This window comes from Agelaius phoeniceus, chromosome 3 (assembly GCF_051311805.1).
Source record: "Agelaius phoeniceus isolate bAgePho1 chromosome 3, bAgePho1.hap1, whole genome shotgun sequence".
Classification (NCBI taxonomy): Eukaryota; Metazoa; Chordata; class Aves; order Passeriformes; family Icteridae; genus Agelaius; species Agelaius phoeniceus.
This window is the reverse complement of record NC_135267.1, coordinates 53466712-53486554: the sequence shown is the minus strand read 5'-3', so window position 1 is coordinate 53486554 and position 19843 is coordinate 53466712. Positions and strand designations below refer to the sequence as shown.

General features: G+C 40.0%; 1 protein-coding gene across 4 annotated transcripts in view; it reads right to left on the bottom strand.

Annotated features, from left to right (window-relative positions):
• The window catches only part of TPD52L1 (TPD52 like 1), a 50788-nt gene extending 34487 nt beyond the window's left edge, over positions 1-16301 (bottom strand). For 2 of the 4 annotated variants that reach the window (XM_054629463.2, XM_077175250.1), the window contains exon 1: positions 15884-16021. In XM_054629463.2, the coding sequence (XP_054485438.1) occupies positions 15884-15902 (19 nt within the window). In that variant the 5' untranslated portion in view covers positions 15903-16021. Of the gene's footprint in view, positions 1-159; positions 223-15883; positions 16022-16282 lie in introns of those variants that run through there. The other 2 variants (XM_077175251.1, XM_054629466.2) reach the window with 2 other exon arrangements.
• Between the last annotated feature and the right edge of the window lie 3542 nt (positions 16302-19843).

The following is a 19843-nucleotide window of genomic DNA, read 5'->3' as shown; positions in this document are numbered from 1 at the left end:
TTTGCTTAAAGATGCATAGGTATTAGTTATGAGCCATGAAGGCTTGATCACTCTGGGAAGGGAGTTGTACAAGTAGCTGAGTTGTTTTCAAGATTAACATGAGGTCATTGGTAGCAGGAAAAAAAAATTGCCTTCAAGTTGCATTTCCTTTCCTCTTACCTACTCCTCCCAGAAATACTGAAGATCATGCCTTGCTTCCAGCTGTGGTCAGATCTGGAAAATCTGGAATTGTGATTAAATTGTCATTAATTGTTCAGATGCAAAGCTGCTATTAATTCAGAATTGCACAAATATCCAGGTGTGGAATTGGAAATTAACTTTCCATCCTTTTAGAAGAACAATTCAGTTGTTGGGTGGTTGAATAACTTTTGCTTTACTTTGTAGTATAGGTGTTATAAGCTTCCCTGAATGAATTAGGAGCCCATCCAGTACTTTACCAGCCATTTACAAGAACCTGTGGCTTTGGTGATGTCCTGTATCTCTTATGTCCTTTACTAACAGCACAGTACTTTGGGCATTGACCTCCACATATTGATCTAAAGCACAGGTTTTCCAAGTTTCATTCAAGCAGGCCCCTAACAGGTAAGGCATGAGGATACAGCCTAGACACTACCACTAACTAACATCTGTTTTCTTCTCCTACTATGTCTTATACAGATTAACTTAATTGAATTTAAATTCAGTTGCTGTGCTTGCCCTATTATACTATTACATTATTATAAGCAGCTCTATTATACTAAAAAAAAAAAATCACAAAAGAGGCATCAATGGAATAGAAGCTGTCTTAGAACATGTTCCTTGAACTTCCCCTCCCTCATTCTCCATGGTCAACTAAGGAGTTTTCATTACGTATCCCCTTCTCTCCACTTCTCCATTTGCAATGAAGCTCAATCCAGAGCTTAATCAATTAATCAACAATAAGCTCTGGGATATGCTGTCACAAGACTCTGCCCAGAGGCAGATGCAAGACCCAGCCCACTTCCCTCATTATCTCTTCCAGACAGCCTTGTCTTGTGGTGTAGGATTGCTGGAGACAAAACTGCAGGTTTCTATAGTCTCATACAATCTCCTGTTGCTACAGCAAATTACACTAATAATATGCTCGTGTGTAACTCATTTATCCTCCACAAACAGGCAAACTAGTGATTTTCTGGACATATGTTACTTCAAAATAACAAAAAACCCCGCCCCCATAAAGTGTGGGAAATCATAAAATTGGTTCTAATCAATGCAAAACACTGTTTGGCTTCTAGTTTAAAGAAGGTTTTAGTACTTACTGTCACATATATCATTAGATAAAATATGAATGAAACATTAAAAGTATAGGATTATCAGCAAATAGGAACTGCAAGTCATACAGAAGGACCCAGGTTGAAACAAATGAGCAGAAAATCCTTTGTATTAGGAGACTTATATAGAAAGAAGTAGGAGGAGGTGAATAGCTGGGGAAGCCCATTTATTGTGTTCTTCTGCAAGATTCATACGACAAAAAAAATACAACAGCCATGCAAGTAGTTCCAGTGTGCTGAAATGGACATTTTTGATTTTCCCCCAAAGTTCATGGTAGCTGTGGCTAAGACTAGTGACCTAATTCTACAGTCTGCTGTTAAATCTGATTTAATGCAAGAAACTGTTTCAGCATTGATCAATACCTGTGCATATGTTTGCCAGTAAGATTGTAGGGATGACAAATTTAATATGCCACTTAGAATCTAGAAGATCTGTAACTATTCTACAAAATTTAAAATAACCAAATAATACAATGGTAAAATCCATGACAGATTTTTTTTACTTACTCAGGTATCTAAAGATTAACTACAGAAAGATGTTTTAGTTAGTGCTTTTTATGTATTTTCTCAGTATTCATCTCAGACCCATGTTCTAGAGTAGTACATATCAGACTATTTCTTGCATGTTGACTGTTTAAAAAAGAAAAACAACCCCAACCCCCCCCCCCAAAAAAAAACAACAAAAGGAAAAACTCACACTATAGGCACTGATGTTTGTTGAATTAACCATAATGACAGCAAAATTAAGGTAAGAACCATCAAATTTCTGTTTGTGTACATTTTTTAACATTCATTCAAGGAAATATATAGATGATCCTTTGTGTTAACAAAGCATTAAGAATTGAAGTGCTTTTACTGCTCTGCTTTTTTGTTTTCCAACCAATTAAAAAACCGTATCTACCTTATCTAGCATTCACATCAATAGTGAGAAAACAAATTACACAACCCTTCTAGTAAGCAAAATGACTTGCTACAGCTTCTTCTGCCATGTCATTAGAGTTCCTTATTTAAATTTGGAAAACACTTGTTCACAAATTTAAATTGCAATTAAGTCTTCAAAGGGATGAAATGGTAAGTAGAACAAAGGAACTGTCCAGACACTGCATTAGTGTCTTTGATCTTCTTTATAATGTAGTCCTAATGCCAGATATTGAGATTAAGGGGGAGACAAGGGGGACTAGAAGCATGTACTAAATAACTAAATTGATCTGAAAAAGCTATCAGAAGTTGCAAGGATTTCCATACCATTTTTTCCACTACAAAGTTATTATTGGAACATCAAAATAGGAAAATATGTTATCATTTAATTCATCTAGAAAACAAACTCCTGAAGGAAGATCAGAAGAACCCTTCTGTGTCTGGTTCTAACTGTGGACCAGAAGTCCGAATTTGTCTTGAACTTGCTTAGGCTTGAGCCTAACAATTACATACAGCCTGCCACTCTCCTAAATGACTTAGAACTGAAAATATAAGGTTGATTTTGAAGTTATGATTGAAAAACAAACTCAGAGGCTGGATTCACCTTGGCTAAGAGAGGGAAATACTCAAGATGCACAGGTGATGTAGACTAAAAATGTAAACATAACAGAAATATGTAGGTTCTACTTTCTGCAACCATGTGGGTTCAGTCTTCATTTTGCTCTGAGTATATTCCTTCAAAGAGAGAGATGGATGTGCAAGTGTCTTCATTCCCTCTCTCCCTGAGCTTTAGGCTGGCAGTAGTGTCAAGGATAGGGAGAGAGTAAAGCTTTTGGGTATTCAAGAGCTCTAGGATGTAGTCTAAAATCTCAGAGTAGGTGTCCCTGGTTGTCCTGAAGCAGCTTATTACTGACTTTGTTAAAACTTTGCCTTCTTGCAAACCCAGTAAGAAAATCTATCCATAGCTATGAGATAGATTGGCAGATTTCCAAATGAAGGAAAACTTTTATTTGGAACGCCTGGATAAACAGCTAGTTGTACTGTGCTGATTCTTTTCTCTGTTTTAGTATAAAAAAATAAATTAATCATACCTGGAGGATGTCTCTACCTTCTTTTTCCCCCAGAAACCACTGACACAGCTGCTAATCTATGCCAGTGAAAAGAGATAATCTACACACAAAAAACTGGCAGAAAAGAGACACAACAGCTTGACCACTGCACCAAGAAACCATATACACTGATAAGGAGTTTGATAATCATGCCAAACATGGAAACAAAATGGATAAAATTGAGAATAGCAATAACAGTTAAAAAAATACATATCACTTACTTCAACCTAAGGTTTCAACCTGGGAACTAATCTTCCAAGCAAAATATCTGATCTTCCTTCCTGAAATGTCCAGGAATGCAAGGATGATCTTGCACATTTTACCCTATAGCAAGATCTCTTTGTATAGAATAATAATCCTGAATGTCTGGACAAGACAAGGGTAATATTTTCAAGCTGTAGCTGTGGAAAAACAAAGCAATTATTGTGAAATGTAATAGTTTGAAGACAGTAGAAGGTTCCTTCTGTTATGTCAAACTGAAAGTAATGACAGCACTGTACCACTTTCTGTGCTTTCTATTGATGATGCTGCACAACTTTCTGTGAAGTCAATGGTAAGAAAAAAATGCCTCAAGTAGAAGAGTTTTCATCTCTTTTTCTTTAGGAAGAACAGGGAAAAAGAAGGAAAAAGATGAAGTCACAATGGAATAATAGGGAATGAGAAAGTGGATAACACTGCATCACCAAAGGGAATTGTTCTCTACAAATAAGGTACTCTAGAAACTGTAACACAAAGCACAAAGCAAATGAAGGAATAATGCATATATAATCAAACTAGAGAAAAAGCAGTGTAGGGGAAGATAAGAACTATGACATGGAAATGCTGGCAGTCAGAGGTGGAAGTTATCAGTCACATTTCTTAAACCCACCCTTTCATACTAAAAATACATGACAGTACATTTTTCTCATCTCTGAACAGAGAGGCACCTGGGGTCCCATCCTCAGCTGGTAGAAGTGACGGCAATACCATCAATTGTATAATTAAGATCATGCATCTGCTTCACTGAATCAAAATCACTGAAACTTAATGGCAGGATTTAATAACCTTTCCCTCCTAAGAATGAATCAGTTTATTGTACTTTTCTAAAGCCAGGTGCAAAAGAATATAATTAGACAGCAATCTAACTGCAGTATAATTAAACTCAAAAGCCTCCTCAATTAACTTATAACAATGTATCTGTACTGCAAGAAGTACTAAAATTATATTTTTTAATTGCAAAATAAATTCTTCATGTAGTCATATTTTGTGTCCTTTAGATCACAAAACACATAACTAACAAGATCTTTAAAAGTGTAATTTAAAATGAGCAAAATCATGCTGGAGCCAGTAGGTTGCCTGCTTTTCTCACACCCCCTTTCAGCTATTTCAACATGTAAGACAGATGTGTCACTTTTGGTCCTGTAAATGTGCTAGGAAAAATACATAAGAAACAATTATACTTGGGTACATGACAGATTCTGTATCCTCTTCAGCCTATAATTAATTATTTCCATTGTTTTAATACAGAATAAATGTCTCCACATTGTTACATATACAAAAGTTCACATTTAGGAGTGCTGGGAGAAAAGGGACAAACGATCTTTCCCCTCTGCGATCAATCTCTCATACTGGGAAAGTAAAGATCACAGTTTTAAAGGACCAGGACTGCCTTATTGCATACTGTTTAGCTAAAATATCCGTGATCTGTGACTAAGCTTTGCAGGCAGCATAATTACAAATTAGCAACAATAAATCACAGAATAGTTTGAGTTGGAAGGGACCTAAAAGATCACCTAGTTCCAACCACCTGCCATGGGCAGGGACACCCTCCATTAGACCAGGCTGCTCAAAGCCCCATCCAAGCAGGCCTTGAGCACTTCCAAGGATGGGGCATCCACAACTTCTCTGGGCAGCCTGTTCTTTTGTCTCACCACCCTCACTGTAAATAATTTCTTTGTGGTATTAAATCTAAACCTACTCTGACAGTTTAAAGCCTTTTCCCCTTGTCCTGCCACTACACACCCTTGAAAGAAGTCCCTCCAGTTCTCTTGTAGACCCCTTTGGGTATTGGAAGGTGCTGTAAGGTCTCCTCAAAGCCTTTTCTTCTCCAAGCTGAACAACACTAACTCTCTCAACCAGTTCTTGTAGAAAAGATTCTCCAGCTCTCTCATTATTGCTATGGCCCTCCATACCTTTCTTAAGTTGGAGGCCCCAGAGTTGCCACCACTCCCTAAGTTGGGAGAAAGGTACAGTTCCTTTTCCCAGAGTTTTTCTTAATTTTTTATGTTACATTATGTAAAAGCTCATGGCCACCAAAATCAAACACTTCTCAGAGCAGACATGTCTTGTGTCATGTCTCCCTCCCAGCCCCCCCTTTTTAAGGACCACCTGCTTCACCCCTTAATCCCTTCATAATTAAGACTAGCTACTTTGCACTAGTGCACTTCTGCCTCCCTAACAGGGTGGAGGGAGTGGGGAGGGGGGGCTGTGTCATATGACAGTGGAAACTTCCCCTAGTCTTCCCTAAATAAACTTGACCTACTCTTGGATGCATCTACCTGCAACACAATTTATTTAAAACAAATAAAAACAAAGCTCATTTATATGAATATTATTTGAAAACAATACATTCTAATAGAGACAACAGCCATGTTCTGTTGCACAGGCCCTCTATCCAAGATGAGACAATTTTTTATTTTTTAAAGGAAATACTCTAAATATACTGACAAACAGCTCGCTTGAGTGCCACACCACCTCCTGCAGATACACTGCTTTTCAGCCAGGATGTCTTGTTGCAGTGGTTTGCTCTGATAAGCCTGGAATCTGGAATTAGTGTAACAGTAATTCTCTGCACACAGGCCACAAAAAACACTTCTCAGTCCGAATAGCACCATCCATCTGGGCCTGTCCACCACCAAGTTTTACTTGTTTTTCCCACAAGCTTTTTTGCCAGCATTTTGAGGTGTGAAATGAAGCACTTACTATTCTGCTCCTGGTATTAAGCTCCATGTTAAGGCCTTCAGAGTTTTTGGTTGTGGCTTTGCCTACTCAGTGTTACGTAAAACACCATTACAAAGAAATGTGTTTGTTAGTGGGGCTCTGAGTGGAGGCCCCAGGGGTTTAGGGCCCTGGCTATCTGTGTAGAAACAGGTGGCATGCCCCATGCAGCCATCCTAGTGACACAAAGACCATGCTTCAGGAAGAGGGGATATTTATTTGACCAGGAGACAGAGACTGCACGTCCAGCTGCACCATACAGCCTCAATCTTTGTGGTCCCCAATTCATCCTCAAATATGAGTAGAAAATGGCAGCTGATACTGGCAAAATTTGGGCTTTTTTTTCTTTTTTCCTTGAAGATCAGCTGGGAAAATAAGCCCTGAACCAAAGAGGGTGAGCTTCTATGACAGCTGCTGTGGGCACAGGCAATGGCAAGCCAATGGGCAAGAGAAGGATGGGGTTTAGCTAAGTGCATGGCATGAGCTGCCATGCTGCTGAGGTTGCATTTGACCACACTCAAGTGACAAGAATATAATTCAAATCTCCAATCTAGAATTTTTATACATCACACTGTGTGAAATAATGCCTATTTTAACTTCAGTACCTTAAAAAAGTCTAGAAAATGAGCACAAGACAGTCCTTGTCTTCTCTTCACTCTTCTACCACCTTAAGTAGTAATATTTTATTGAGGAACTTCTTGCAAGAGGGACATAACACAACGTGCTTTTCTGAAATAAACCAGAACTCCAATACTTGCATCTTTGCTAATAGCTTTCATTCACATCTTCATCCCTACTCAACCTAACTGTTAAATTTTTTCTCTCTTCTTACCCTCCCCATCCTTGAATCCCATGCGCAGCACATAACCATGACCAAAATATTGCCCCTCCCTTCTCAGGACACATGTCCATGCTCCATATTTCTGTGCAGAATTGGACACAACTGAGAAACCTTCTAATTCTGGATATAGGTCTAAATCTGGTTCCTATCTTTGAGCCTCTCCTAAATAGGTAAAAACTATTATTATTACATACTCTTCTCTATTCCTTGTGCTTACTGCAGGCTTCATCTATATTGCTGATTATGTTTCTTTGTTTTCTGAAGCAATTTAAAACCAAGAGAACACATTTTTCCTCCACCTGTAGTATTTGACTTCCAGTTTCCTGATAAAATCTGTTATTTTGCTCTGCAAAGTCTTTATTTAAGTCTTCAAGTCTGCATTGTGATTCAGTTTATATCAATGTCTGAATGACATTATTCAGCAGCCTTTTTTTTTTTTTTAATCAGTCAGGCTATTCAAGTAATTGCTCCTTCTTCACCATCATCTTTTTGCTATCAGGAGTTCTGAACCACCTATCTCACTACATGACTAAAGGATTTTCTCTTGCAAGAGCACATGGCTTAACTGGTTCTTCATATGCACATAATAGTGCACAGCACTGGTTAGGTAATGACATGGCAAACATCATTCTCTCTGATTATGACTTTGATTCCCTCCTCCCACAATAATAAGTTAATAGCTGCCATCTACCTAAAATACTTTGAGCACAAGGTAATCTTCTGTTCCTGGCATAATTGCCCTTCTAACTCTGTAATGTACATATATTTTACTCGTCTCTAAGAAAAATCTGAACGTGTTTAAATACAACTATCTCTGATCACTTTTAAATGAAATTTTAGCCTGCAACAGCCCAGTATGCACCAGACAAAGAACATAAAGTATCTAAGGCCTTCAGAAGAACTTCTAACTAGACACATTTTCTCCATATCATCCTCAAAAAACCTTAGAATGACCCATAGTCTACTCTGTGTATTTAAGAACATTTTAATTCAAGTGAGAAACATAGAAAGAGGAATTAGATAAGCACCTAAAATGCCTTAGTCAATATCAGCATGACACATCACTACTAAATTCACCTAAAGCACAATGAAAACCATTATTCTGAGGCAACTATGCAGAAGTATTTTAAAACCTTTAGAGGGTGATGAGCCACTTTTTTGTAACCACAAACCTGCATCACCTTAGTCCCACCCAGGTGACAAGGCAATTTCCTGGTGAGGAAACCAGTAAAAAGACAGTTGAACAAACAGGTGAGCAGAGAAAAACCTAACTCTTTACTGAAGAAGCAAACATAGAAAGCATTACCTCCCTTCAGCTACCATTTATAAATATTTCCAGAACATAAATCATACAACCTTTTAAATTCATATCATATGTAGTTTTAAATTATGCTTTATTTATGATTTCTATGTTAGTAAGTTTAATTATTAGGCAATTATTATTAGGCAATTTGAAAGCATGGCACAGGTACAAAATAGAGACAACTTATGTATTTGAATGACTAAGGAGGAAGGGTGTTTCACAAATTAATGCAAAACTCAGAGAAAAATCAGACTGTGTAAATGCAACAAAAAATCCCAGAAAGAATGATTTTCAATAGAGAAAGAAATAGATTGGAGAGGATCTGGTCCTAGCAACTTCATTGATCAGCAAACAAAAGTAGCCCTTTCAGCAAGAAAGCACATGAAAATAAACTGCACTGCCTGTTATGTAAACACTTTGTGCAAACACTTCTCACTGGGAAAATCAACACCATATCTATAGGCACTTCACATGCTTGTATGAATATCAAAAGTATTTTCCAAATGTAGCTTTAGGTCTCTCTCTGCCTAAAGCACCACGGGTGTTCTAGTTTCTGTGTACTTTTATTATGTTCTTGGTGGACAGCAAGGATAATTGCTGGCTAAAGTACATTAGTGGTGAAAGCAGGACAACTCTACAGAAACCAAACCCTAGAAGACCAACAAAAAAAGCCCCAGAAGTATGCATTCTTCCTGACAGCCCTTCTTGCTCCAGAAGGAACTGACAGCTCAGGACATATAATTGCCTTCCATTTTTGGAAATGACACAAGTCACTAGACCTCCTTCTCTTCTTTATAACCCCAGCCCAGTTCTCTGAGCTCCCTGGATTCTCCTTCAGTGACTAGAAATGCAAAAATGTAAAACAAAAATCCAAGAACTGGATCCCTAGCTACATAGTTCCTAAGCATCTGAAAGCCCATTAGTTGGAGAGCAGACTAAATGAGAGAAGCTATTTTATCAGGATACACACACATAACCATGACTTTTCCTTTTCTCTGTAAATATATCTTTATAAATTTTACTGCTGTATTATTATTTGGTTGCTAAAGACTTTTCTCTGTAAACACATCTTTATAAATTTTACTGCTATATTATTATTTGGTTGCTAAAGACTTTGGTTGCTAAAGATTGTAGGGGCTTTACCTACAATCATGAGATATTTTTCAACAATCAGCTTACATAAGAAAACATGACAGGTAATGTGAAGAGAATACAGAAATTCCTAGTGTTTTATGCAACTATTTGCAGTGGAATCTTTCTTGTCTGCTTGGGGATCCAATAGTGGGTTCTTCACTTCATCATGCCATTAACCACATGCCATTAATATATGCACAATGACATTTTGCTGGAATAAGTAACAAAGGATCAAAAAGTTCAAGAAATCTTACACAGAATTAATTAATTAACCAGAGCAGCCTTTTTGGAGCCCTTTTTATCATCCAGCCATTTTAAATCCTAAAAGCACAGAAAAGGTAAAATGTACCCAAGCAGGAGAGAGAAAATTGAAGACACTGCAAGACTTTTTCATCACCGTAGGATGGCACTTCAGGAAGTATCACTTTGTAGTTGTTGCATTCTTTCAATTGTTTTACACTTTTCAATAAGAACATTTGCAACAAGATCCTCAGTACTGCCAATCTATTTCTTTGTACGGAGTGAAAGAGGGACTGAGAGACAGCACAAGAGAAAGAAAAGGGAGATTCACTGCTAAAGTACAATACAAGCACTTGCTAAATATGTGGTTTGCAATTACTCACCTGCAACACTTAACCACATCATGGATGCACAAGTATAATCATGATAGATATGATTTTGATCCATGGACCTCAAAGATGGCTAAGTAATATTACCTCTGTCCTAAAGAATGAAACAAATACACTTATATAATTTTGAAGGGTTTTGAAGAAGGTCAATGTGACACGATACTAAAATCCATATTTGTCAGTCTCTTCTCACCATTTCTCATACAAGATGGGTTTAGCCAAAAGGCCAAGTTTAGACAGCAATGATATGACTATAACATACTACATATATAAAATTTGGCATTGCAACTGTGCATTTCTATGAGGTACGAATAAAATCAGATAAAACTAGCCTGCCCACATCTCATTTTTATTACCTCAAGAGGTATTTTATAATTAGAAAGCAAGAATTCATTCTGCCCTGAAAACACTTTCTGAGTCAAGGGTTGAGTACATTCTTTCTAAATCCAAATTCCAGGATTGCGCTAAAACAAGCTACCAATTGATACATAAATTTTTTAATATGGCAACATTCCTTCAAACCCTCTGCAATCTTCAGTCAAGGCTGTGCCATGTGCTTCAAGCAGCACATAGCTTAAGCAAAGCACCTCAAAAGTTCCATGCATTTCTCTACTGTACTAGTCAGTGAGGCATGTCAGGACAGCATCAGCATACTCATCTTTCCACTAATGCACTTTAGTACAGAGATCAGACTCAGATTATACTTGTGCTGCTTTCTAGGGCTCATACCATCAGACCTGTGAAAATAAGACACAGGAATAAAAAATAGAGCAAGAATTTTAAAACATGATTTTGGGTTAGACGTCTTTGTTTTAGCATGCTCTACATTTTATGTCCTCATGACTGCAAAACTGTGAAAAAAACACTTGTAAGATTGGCCCTAGATTTTAGATGAGGTCGCTCTTTTATACCTCATTTCTGAATCCCACAGTACACTATTTTCAGTTCTCAGCTGTAGCATGAAGCCACTCAAATTTTCTCAGCCTCAGCAAACTGAATTTCAACCTGTGACAAGAGTCTTGCAGCTGAAAACAATACAGGTACAAAAATGTAAGAGAATCATTGCATTCGATTTCAGACATTTACTTACTTAAAACCTGATATACTACATAACTCATTCCACACATGCATTTTCTCTCCTTGTGCTATGAAAAGCATGAAAGAGCTATTATTCTGAGCTTTGTGCACTGCTGTTAAATATTTAAGAATCCTATCATAAATTACAACCCTGCCTTTTTCACTTGACCTCCTCTACATGTGCTCTTATTAACACAGCAACTGAAAGTTCCATCGTGCAGTGAAATAAGCAGGTTATCACTGGCTGGTTCAATTACTCCGATATCCTCCTGCCCCTTTGCAAAGTCCTCTCTCCTGCTTTCCATAGTGGGGCACTGCTGAGCTCTAGAAGGCAGTACAGAGACAGCACAAACCGTGGATAACTAGAGTGAATCCTGATGCCTCAAAAAGCACAGGCATTTCTCATAAAACAGTTACACTAAATCAGCTCCAAACCACTAGTTGTACTCTGCCCTTAGGGAGGAGGTGAACAACGTAGATCAAAACAGTCAGTGCTCCTTGGTAGAGCACCAGACTCAAACATGAGGATAGGGAAGATGCTGCCCTCTCCAGCATGACACTGCTTTTGTTGATGGCTACAGCACTGCTGCTACAATGAGGCAGCATCACCGTGTGTTCTCTATCCCCACCTTCCCACTGCAAGACTGACTCTATCCAGATTCCTACCTGGATTAGTAACCACACGAGTAGCTAGCAAGGAGAGAGAATGCTGACCAAGCTGCCAATGCCATTTTGGCAAGTCTTGTACACTGTATCAAGGTAACACAAATCCTCCTCACCACTGCCTCCCACCATGGAGATCTCAGACCACCTGAGTGGCAGGTGCCACAGATGGAGGTGCCACTGTGGCAGGGAGAGGGCACTGGGCTAATGCTGTGACTTCCAATGATATTCCTCTGATCACAAGCTCCACTCAAATGCACATGCCAAGGTGCTGCTGCTCTGCTCTGTTACACAGGACAGATGCACCTGGCTTGAGGATCCCAGAAGGAGTGTGCCAGCTGCACACAGCAGTGGGAAGAAGAGGTGCTGCAAGACTACAAGACAAGGCCTCAAGAAGGAGTCATCCAACATCTGAACTAAGCACAGCTCTCTGCACAGCTCTCTGACAGGGGTGAGTGTAGCCACTGCAAGCTATTATGGCTACACCGAATAACTGACTGAGGGTGCAGAACACCTGTCAGGAACAGCTCTAAGCAGAATTGCCAGGACAGGGTTTTTGACTGGGGGGGGGCAAAAACCCCTTGGGAGGCCAGGAGTGTGAGCAGCTGGCTGAGCTACCTATGTAGGTAAAAAGGGAGTGGAAAGCTGCACATCAAAGCTTTTTATCAGAGTAAGAATCAAGAGAGGATGTGACAGGGAAAGAGGGTACAACCATGTCTGGATGCATGAAGAAATGGAGAATTATTGCAAAAAGAGAGAAATGTGTAATGAGCAAAGGTCCAGTGTTAAAGTCACATGGGATTCTCAGATGAGAGACAGAGCAAGACACCCATGGCACAGTCATCATTACAGGACATTCACAGTTTTAAATGGGAAAGCAGGACTACACGAGATAGTCAGTTAATCTGGATCTGGAGTAGAATGAGTATGATGAGAGGCAAATACACAGCTTGGATCTTCCTCCCTTTCAAAGAGAAACACTGTTCTTCAGATTTCCAAACTTTTCACTTGAGAAATGACTGGCAGCCACAGGAAGGAAAACAAATATGCTCATATGAAATTTTAGCACCTAGTACAAGCCTAGCTGGTGTGTTCCCGGATCAGCTCTTCCATTATAAACAAAAAGTAATTAAAGAGAAAAACAGCCAGAGACTTAAAGTTTATATAAAGTAATATTTTTTTTACACATATGAATTTGTTTACATGGAACATGTGTCCATTTCTTTTGAAAATAATTTTAACATTAATTACTATTACCCTCTGTCTGATTGACTGTCTTGTCTAGTTCATCCACATGAATGGTGCCAGACACATTCAATATGTTTAAGTATAACAGTAATTCTGTTTCACTCCATGAACTCTCTCTACTACTTTAAAGTAAGTGTCAGAGCAGTTAATTTTCACAGTCCTTGGGGCATGGACAGATACTACATTGTGCCTTGAACCACCCAAAAACTCATGGGATGTAGCTGTAACCTCTGCCCAGTACCTTGATACATTTACACATAATACTTTTCTTTTGTCCACAGTTGCATTAAGACTCGTGAAAGTAACTCATGCTGCCATGTAAAAATACTGACAAAAATTATTTTTCTGTTCTGAAGAAATTTGATTTTTATACTTGCATGCATTTTTTGAACATAAAATTGCTCTACTCAGGCATAGCCTGCCTGAAGGACAATGTAAAATGGCACAAACAACACAATTATGCTTTTAAATACATAGCTTTTTCTTTATCTTTTCAGTTGGAATACAATATCCCAGCAGAGCACACTGGAACAAAGCATTCAGGATTCATTTCTCTGTGGGCATCTGAAAGTTCTTTAGAAGCAATTAATAAACTCATTCAAATGTATACACATTTCTCCTGCTGCTTAAGGAGATATTGGAAGTAAAGCAGTCTTTCAAGGAAATTGTTACTGTTTTGTTAGTGAAGTGCTATAAATGTTCTCTGCAAAATGTGTAACTAGGATTGAAAAATTCAGACTTCTGGCCAGTGCTTAGATGTACTTAACTGAATCTGACAGCATTAGACACATACAGGTTGGATTCTTTTTGCCAGCAAGGCTCCATAACTGCAGTAGCATGCACTAAATTAAATCTAGAAGGAAAGGGAAGGTAAAAACAAAGGTTTGCTGGCATGCAAATACCTACCAAAAAAATCTTGGATTGTACTGCTAGTTTATCAAAGCAATACTCATTTTTTTTTTCTTAGTAATGAGAGACTGTTTTGAGAGACTGTAGAAATAAAACACACAGGTGAGAAACCAAAGAAAAAAGTGAGTCAAGAATTGAATACAGGTAAAATTTTACATTCTCTCACTAGCCAATAGTCATCCAGAAGAAGAATTCATTCAAGACTTCGGGAAGTAACAGAGCTGCTGACCTAAATATACATTAGCAAAACACATTTATTGACCTAAATTTTTAACACACACTGAGAGCATGTGTGTTTACTCATCTTACTAGTCAGAGAAGGCAAAAGATTCACATGTACATACATCGCTATCCAGCTAACTAGAATCTGATACTGTTTTCCATCAGCTCTACAAAACAAGAAATTATCCAAATTCTGTATCATGTGGAGGTCCTGTTTAGTGAACAGGAGCTCCATCATAGTAGCTATACAGATGAAGAAAGAAAATTACTTTAAATAACAGTCTTATGCTGTAGACCTAATACTGACTTCTAAAAATCCCAAGAACTGAGCCACAGATCTATTTGTTGGATGCTTCAGCCATGCATCCATTGGGACAGCACATGCACAACACTTGCCAGAAAGGCTTTCATTCACAAGCATAATGAACTCAAATTTCCCACTGTATTCCTTCACGTACAAATGCATTTGCAGCCAGCATTGCCTCTTTTAAGTGTATTTGTTTAAGGCAGATTTTAACTATCTTATTAGGAATTAGGAAGCCTATTTTTTCAGTTAGTTTCAATGAGCATATGTCTCTTGCTTATTTCATCTCCGTGTTTTACAGATGACATAAAATGTTTCCTAAACATTCTGATTTTGCAGAAATATTTGTACCACCTGCTTAGTCCTGTGTCACAAAGCCATGAGGTTCTTTAGAAAACAGAAGGAAGTTTATAAAGGTGAGCAAGACCGGTCTGCGCTAAATCTCTTTGGCTGACCCAAACATCACTTGTAACTCGCACGAAAAGTTTGTTCTCTTCTTTGGACGCCAATTAACTTTATCAAGAGAGAGATATGAACGGCTAAGTAAGCCGTAACTGTTGCAATAGAAAATGCTCACTTTAGGTGAATGAATGCCGTGTTTGCAAAGCGGCAGAAATATTTTAGCGGATCCAATTTTAAGCGGCTCTCGGTGGATCTAGATGATGCAGCTCTCCGGCTGCCTCCAGGACAGGGGTGGCGATGCCGGCTCCGGCTCGCACCGTCCCGCTTGTCCTCGGGAGGCAGCGCCTGCAGCCCCACCGCGGGAGGGGGACGCCAGCGGAGCAGGACACACAGAAATACCTCAACCACAACAAACCTCGATGGCACTAACTTAACGCAGTTGTCAGCCAGCTACCTGACTGACCGCGACACGCCTGAAGCCAGCAGGAGGAGAAAGCGGCCGCCAACATCCCAACCGTAAGGAAAGCCAAGGGGATGCCGGCTCGGGATGGAGGATGTGGCGCAGGGCGAGGACGCACCGCGGGCCGGGCCGGTCATGCCGCGCTCCTCGGCCGAGCCTGGGGCTGCCACCGGCGGCGGGCACCGGGCAGCGCTCCCGGGCACCGCTCACCGCGCTCCTCTCACCGGCCGTGCCCCGGGCCGCCGCTCCCCTGGGGCTCTCCCCGCCCCGGGCGCCGCCCGCCCCAGTTCGCGCTGTCCCCGCGCCGGCTCGGCCCTCCCCGCGGGGTGAGCGCAGCTCCGGGGAGCAGGGACGGGACCCCCGCGCCGCCCCGGAGGGCTCTGTCCCGACGAGACTCACCGCGTGCCTGCGGCTCCATGGCAGCGCGGGGCTCAGCCGTGCGTGCTCAGGCGCGAAGCCCGCTCGGAGCCCGCTGGCAGCCCGGCTCGGGCGGCGCTGACAGCCGGGGCCGCGCCGCCGCCGCCCCCCGCCCCCGCCGCTCCCGCCCCCGCGCCGCTGCCGCCCTGCGGCGCCCCCTGGCGGCCAGGCCCGGGCGGTGCCGCTCCCGGCCCAGCGCCCCTCTGGCTCCGCACAGGCCCCGTCCCGGGCCAGCCCCGCGGCGCCTCCGCTGTTCCTCGGCAGCGCACAGCACCTCCGGCTGTCACGGCTGTGCCCCGCTGAGGGGAGGCACCCGGCACTGCCCCCCAGGGGAGCCGCAAGGCACCGGCGGCACGGGCTCCCCCCTGAGCAAAGGCGTACCTGGTGCGCCAGCGGCACGGTGGAGCGGTCAGGGCCTGACGTGAACGAGTTCATGGCTTATCTGAGTACCTGTGCATGTCAAGTTCTGCTGCCTCCTATGGCAGAAGCATGGGAGCACATGCAAAATAATGACAGAGCCTATGCTATCATGTATACTTAGCAGCTTAAGTAAAAATTTTATTTTTCCCCAGCACATGGGTCTGTATCCTGCTATTACTGTGTGGCGTGACCACACACAGCTCACACTGCAGCACTGATTTACTCTAGGTTTGCTCGTGCCAACATAACTTCCACACTTTGTTACCAGTTCATGTTAACTTCACTCCTGGAAGGGTCCAGAATATTGTTTTAGTAAGGCTGCCTTCTCCATGGCTGATTATCCACATATTTATCAGTCAGACACTGTATCTAATTTGAGTGTGTGATACTACTTAGTGCCTCCAGGATGCACTGAGGACGCATAGCTTCTCAAGGCATGTGCTACTAAAAATTACAAAACTAGACCAGTAAGGGCAGATGAAAGAAATATTGGGCATTTGTTTGTGAAATTATACAAATGTGTCATACTTTGATTGAAGAAAATTATCTGAAAGAAAATGATGATGTGGTTTGGTCAAAGAAAAAAGACCATTTATAGCTAGAAAATAAGAGTTCATTTTCCTGCAGCAAAGCATCAAAATGACTTTTTTCACCATTTTTTTTCTAAAAAAATTAGAAAACTAAAGCCAAAGCAGCTTTAATTTGTACATATCTAATGAGGTTTTCCTTTAATACACACATGCTTGTGGGTTTGAATTTTAATTTCCGTAAGGCGTGAATTATCATTATTTTTTCCTAGGCAAACCTCTCTTCATTGTGATTTGACATCTCCTTGAGCTGGAATTTACCACTGACAAAAGCAGAACAGAGGTTGTCAGAAGAATGAATTCCTGCGCTCATGTCATTTCACATGCAGAGACATCTTCCCGTGACAAGATTTGAGCTCAGGAATGCTAGCAACTTCTACATGAAAAAACCACAAAGCCAGGTCCAGCCATGAATGCATGAAATCCCTGACAAATTTCTCTCAACATGTGAAATTATCAGTATAATTAGAAAATGTACTTTTCTGCAAATATAAGCCGGGCTTTCTAAAGCGGCCTAAGCAGTTCCTATGAAGCATGATGAAAAATCAGCACCCAATCTGCTTACAGGGCTACAACAATATTAACAATACTGTTTATGTACAAACCTAATTACAAATCTTACAGCAGCATATGCTATTCAAATTACAGAACAACAGGAAATTTTACCAGATGCTTATATGTTGAGTTTGATTTATCCTTAACATTTAGATACATTACTTCTTTTTCCACATCAGTAATGCCCTCTACTGTAGAGAAAATCCAACCAGTGTTTTACCTAACAAGTTATGGTGAACAACAAAACTAGTTCTGCATTTAAGAGAGCTATAAATATGAAAACAAACCTGTAAGTCTTGAGTTTCACTGTAATATATTCATCTCATGGCATGTTTGAAGGAAAAAGAAACCAGTTTTAACAATGTCCTCCTGCAACATGCTGCTAGGAAATCAGCATTTTAAAGGTGGATTTTATGAGAAAATTACTATCCCATTGAAATTACACAATTTAATTGTAAAATAGCTGATTAATTTTCTGCCTACAGTACAACAGGATGCATTTTCATATTGTCCCACATATATCACTGATTACTGAGATTCCTCATCAAATTTGCCTTGCAAGAGATTTTGTTTCACTTCAATATCTGAAGAGACTGGCATAATTCAGACTTTGTTTTCTGTTTTGAAAGGGCTCAATCAAGTTGTAGGAGCTTAGTTGTTGCTTGAGAAAGGTCATTGTCTCTCCCATCATGCTGAAATTAAAAACAGTTGGGTTTTGTTTGGTTTTTAAGAGGTCAGACAGAATAAAACAAAAGCCAGATTATTTTATTTTTGAAACAATTATGTATCATCACACACTTCAGATGACACCATTTTCACAATAAAACAGCAATAGGTTTCAAAATAAATGTATCGTGTTTATGTCATTGCACTGACTGGTTCTTGTCCTCTAACACAAAAGTGACAACATCCAATCTCGTGCCAGCCTTCAGTGGGTGTCTCTTTTCTTGGAGGGAGCAACTACAGCATTTTGCAGTTGGGGATTAAGGCAGGATTCTGCATGATAATAAGTATCCTAAACTCTTACTGATTTTCCATGGAAAGTAATGGGGAAAAACTACTGAATAATTCACACAAGTGCAAACCATCTAAAGACTGTGAAATACCAGTGGAATTTGTTGGTCCTAAAGGCCGGGGATTGTTTAGCAGGATGGACTATGGCATGTGCATACATGCACTTTGGAGAAAAGATGGCAGACTGCAGTGAAGCACAGCATTCCAGTTGTGATACAAAGCTAGATTCCAGCAGCAGGTTAAATCTTTGTAGGAATATACCATGGATGGAAAAGCCAAGGGTATGCTCCATGCCTTCTTGTACATGGTTCAAAAACCATGTGTTCACACAAGACATTACAATTTATTTCCATTCAGATGTCTTTGCCAAAGGTGCTATGCTAAATGTTCAGTTCTCAGAATATTGTGGGTACTGATATTTGAAAGAAATACTGAAAATTAAAATAGAATATGCTCAATCTTCTTTCAGAGTTTTTCTTGAACCTTTAGTAAGTTCTTTTGATTTGCATCTCTGATTCTTTGTATACTTAATGCCTAGGGCAATGTTGCAATTTAGAACGTGAAGTGTGAAATGAAGTGTTACTACAGTGTACAACAGTGAGATGTTACTTGCTTTGTGTGTTTTACAGACAGGGATTGTAGTTTAGCCTGCAGTTTCATACAGTGGGGTTCTGCCTCCATGGGTCAAAAGGTACTAGAACAATACTAGAAAGACATTAGGAACACTATAAAAAATAACACTGAGCTAAATTATACAAACACATTATTAGAGAACAATATTACACACACTAGACCTTACCTCTTAACAGTAACTAAAATTTTTAACTCAATTTTCCACTGGTGCTAGAGTGAGAGGGGATGTGCCTAAAGCATCCCATAAGCTCATGAAAGTGAACTCTGATGGGGACTCAACACCATTCCTCAGGAGATTGTTCCAGTGATTAATTACTCTCATTGTAAAAAATGTCTTTCTTATAGCAAGATGAAACAGCTCCTGGAATCTCTTCCAAAATCTCTCTCCTTTACCTTCTTTGGTAAACCTTGGTAAAAAAAAATAATGTGTAGCAGAGGACAGGGCTGGGTCTAAAGACATAATGAAAATAAGAAGCATTACATTGATTTTATCACATATGTGTCTACCATAGGACAATATATTTCCTTTACACATGTATCTGATCCATAAGATTATATGAAGAGATGACAGTTCAGCAAAACAGAATTTTGATATTGGTTTAGGAGACGTTTTTAAGTTTTCTTACAGGCTGTAAGGATGCATATACTAGAAACGTGCAGGATTATTTGGAATACAGTTTTAACATGTATTTACTTTGCCATCATATATGTCATACTACCTATAACTGGATGT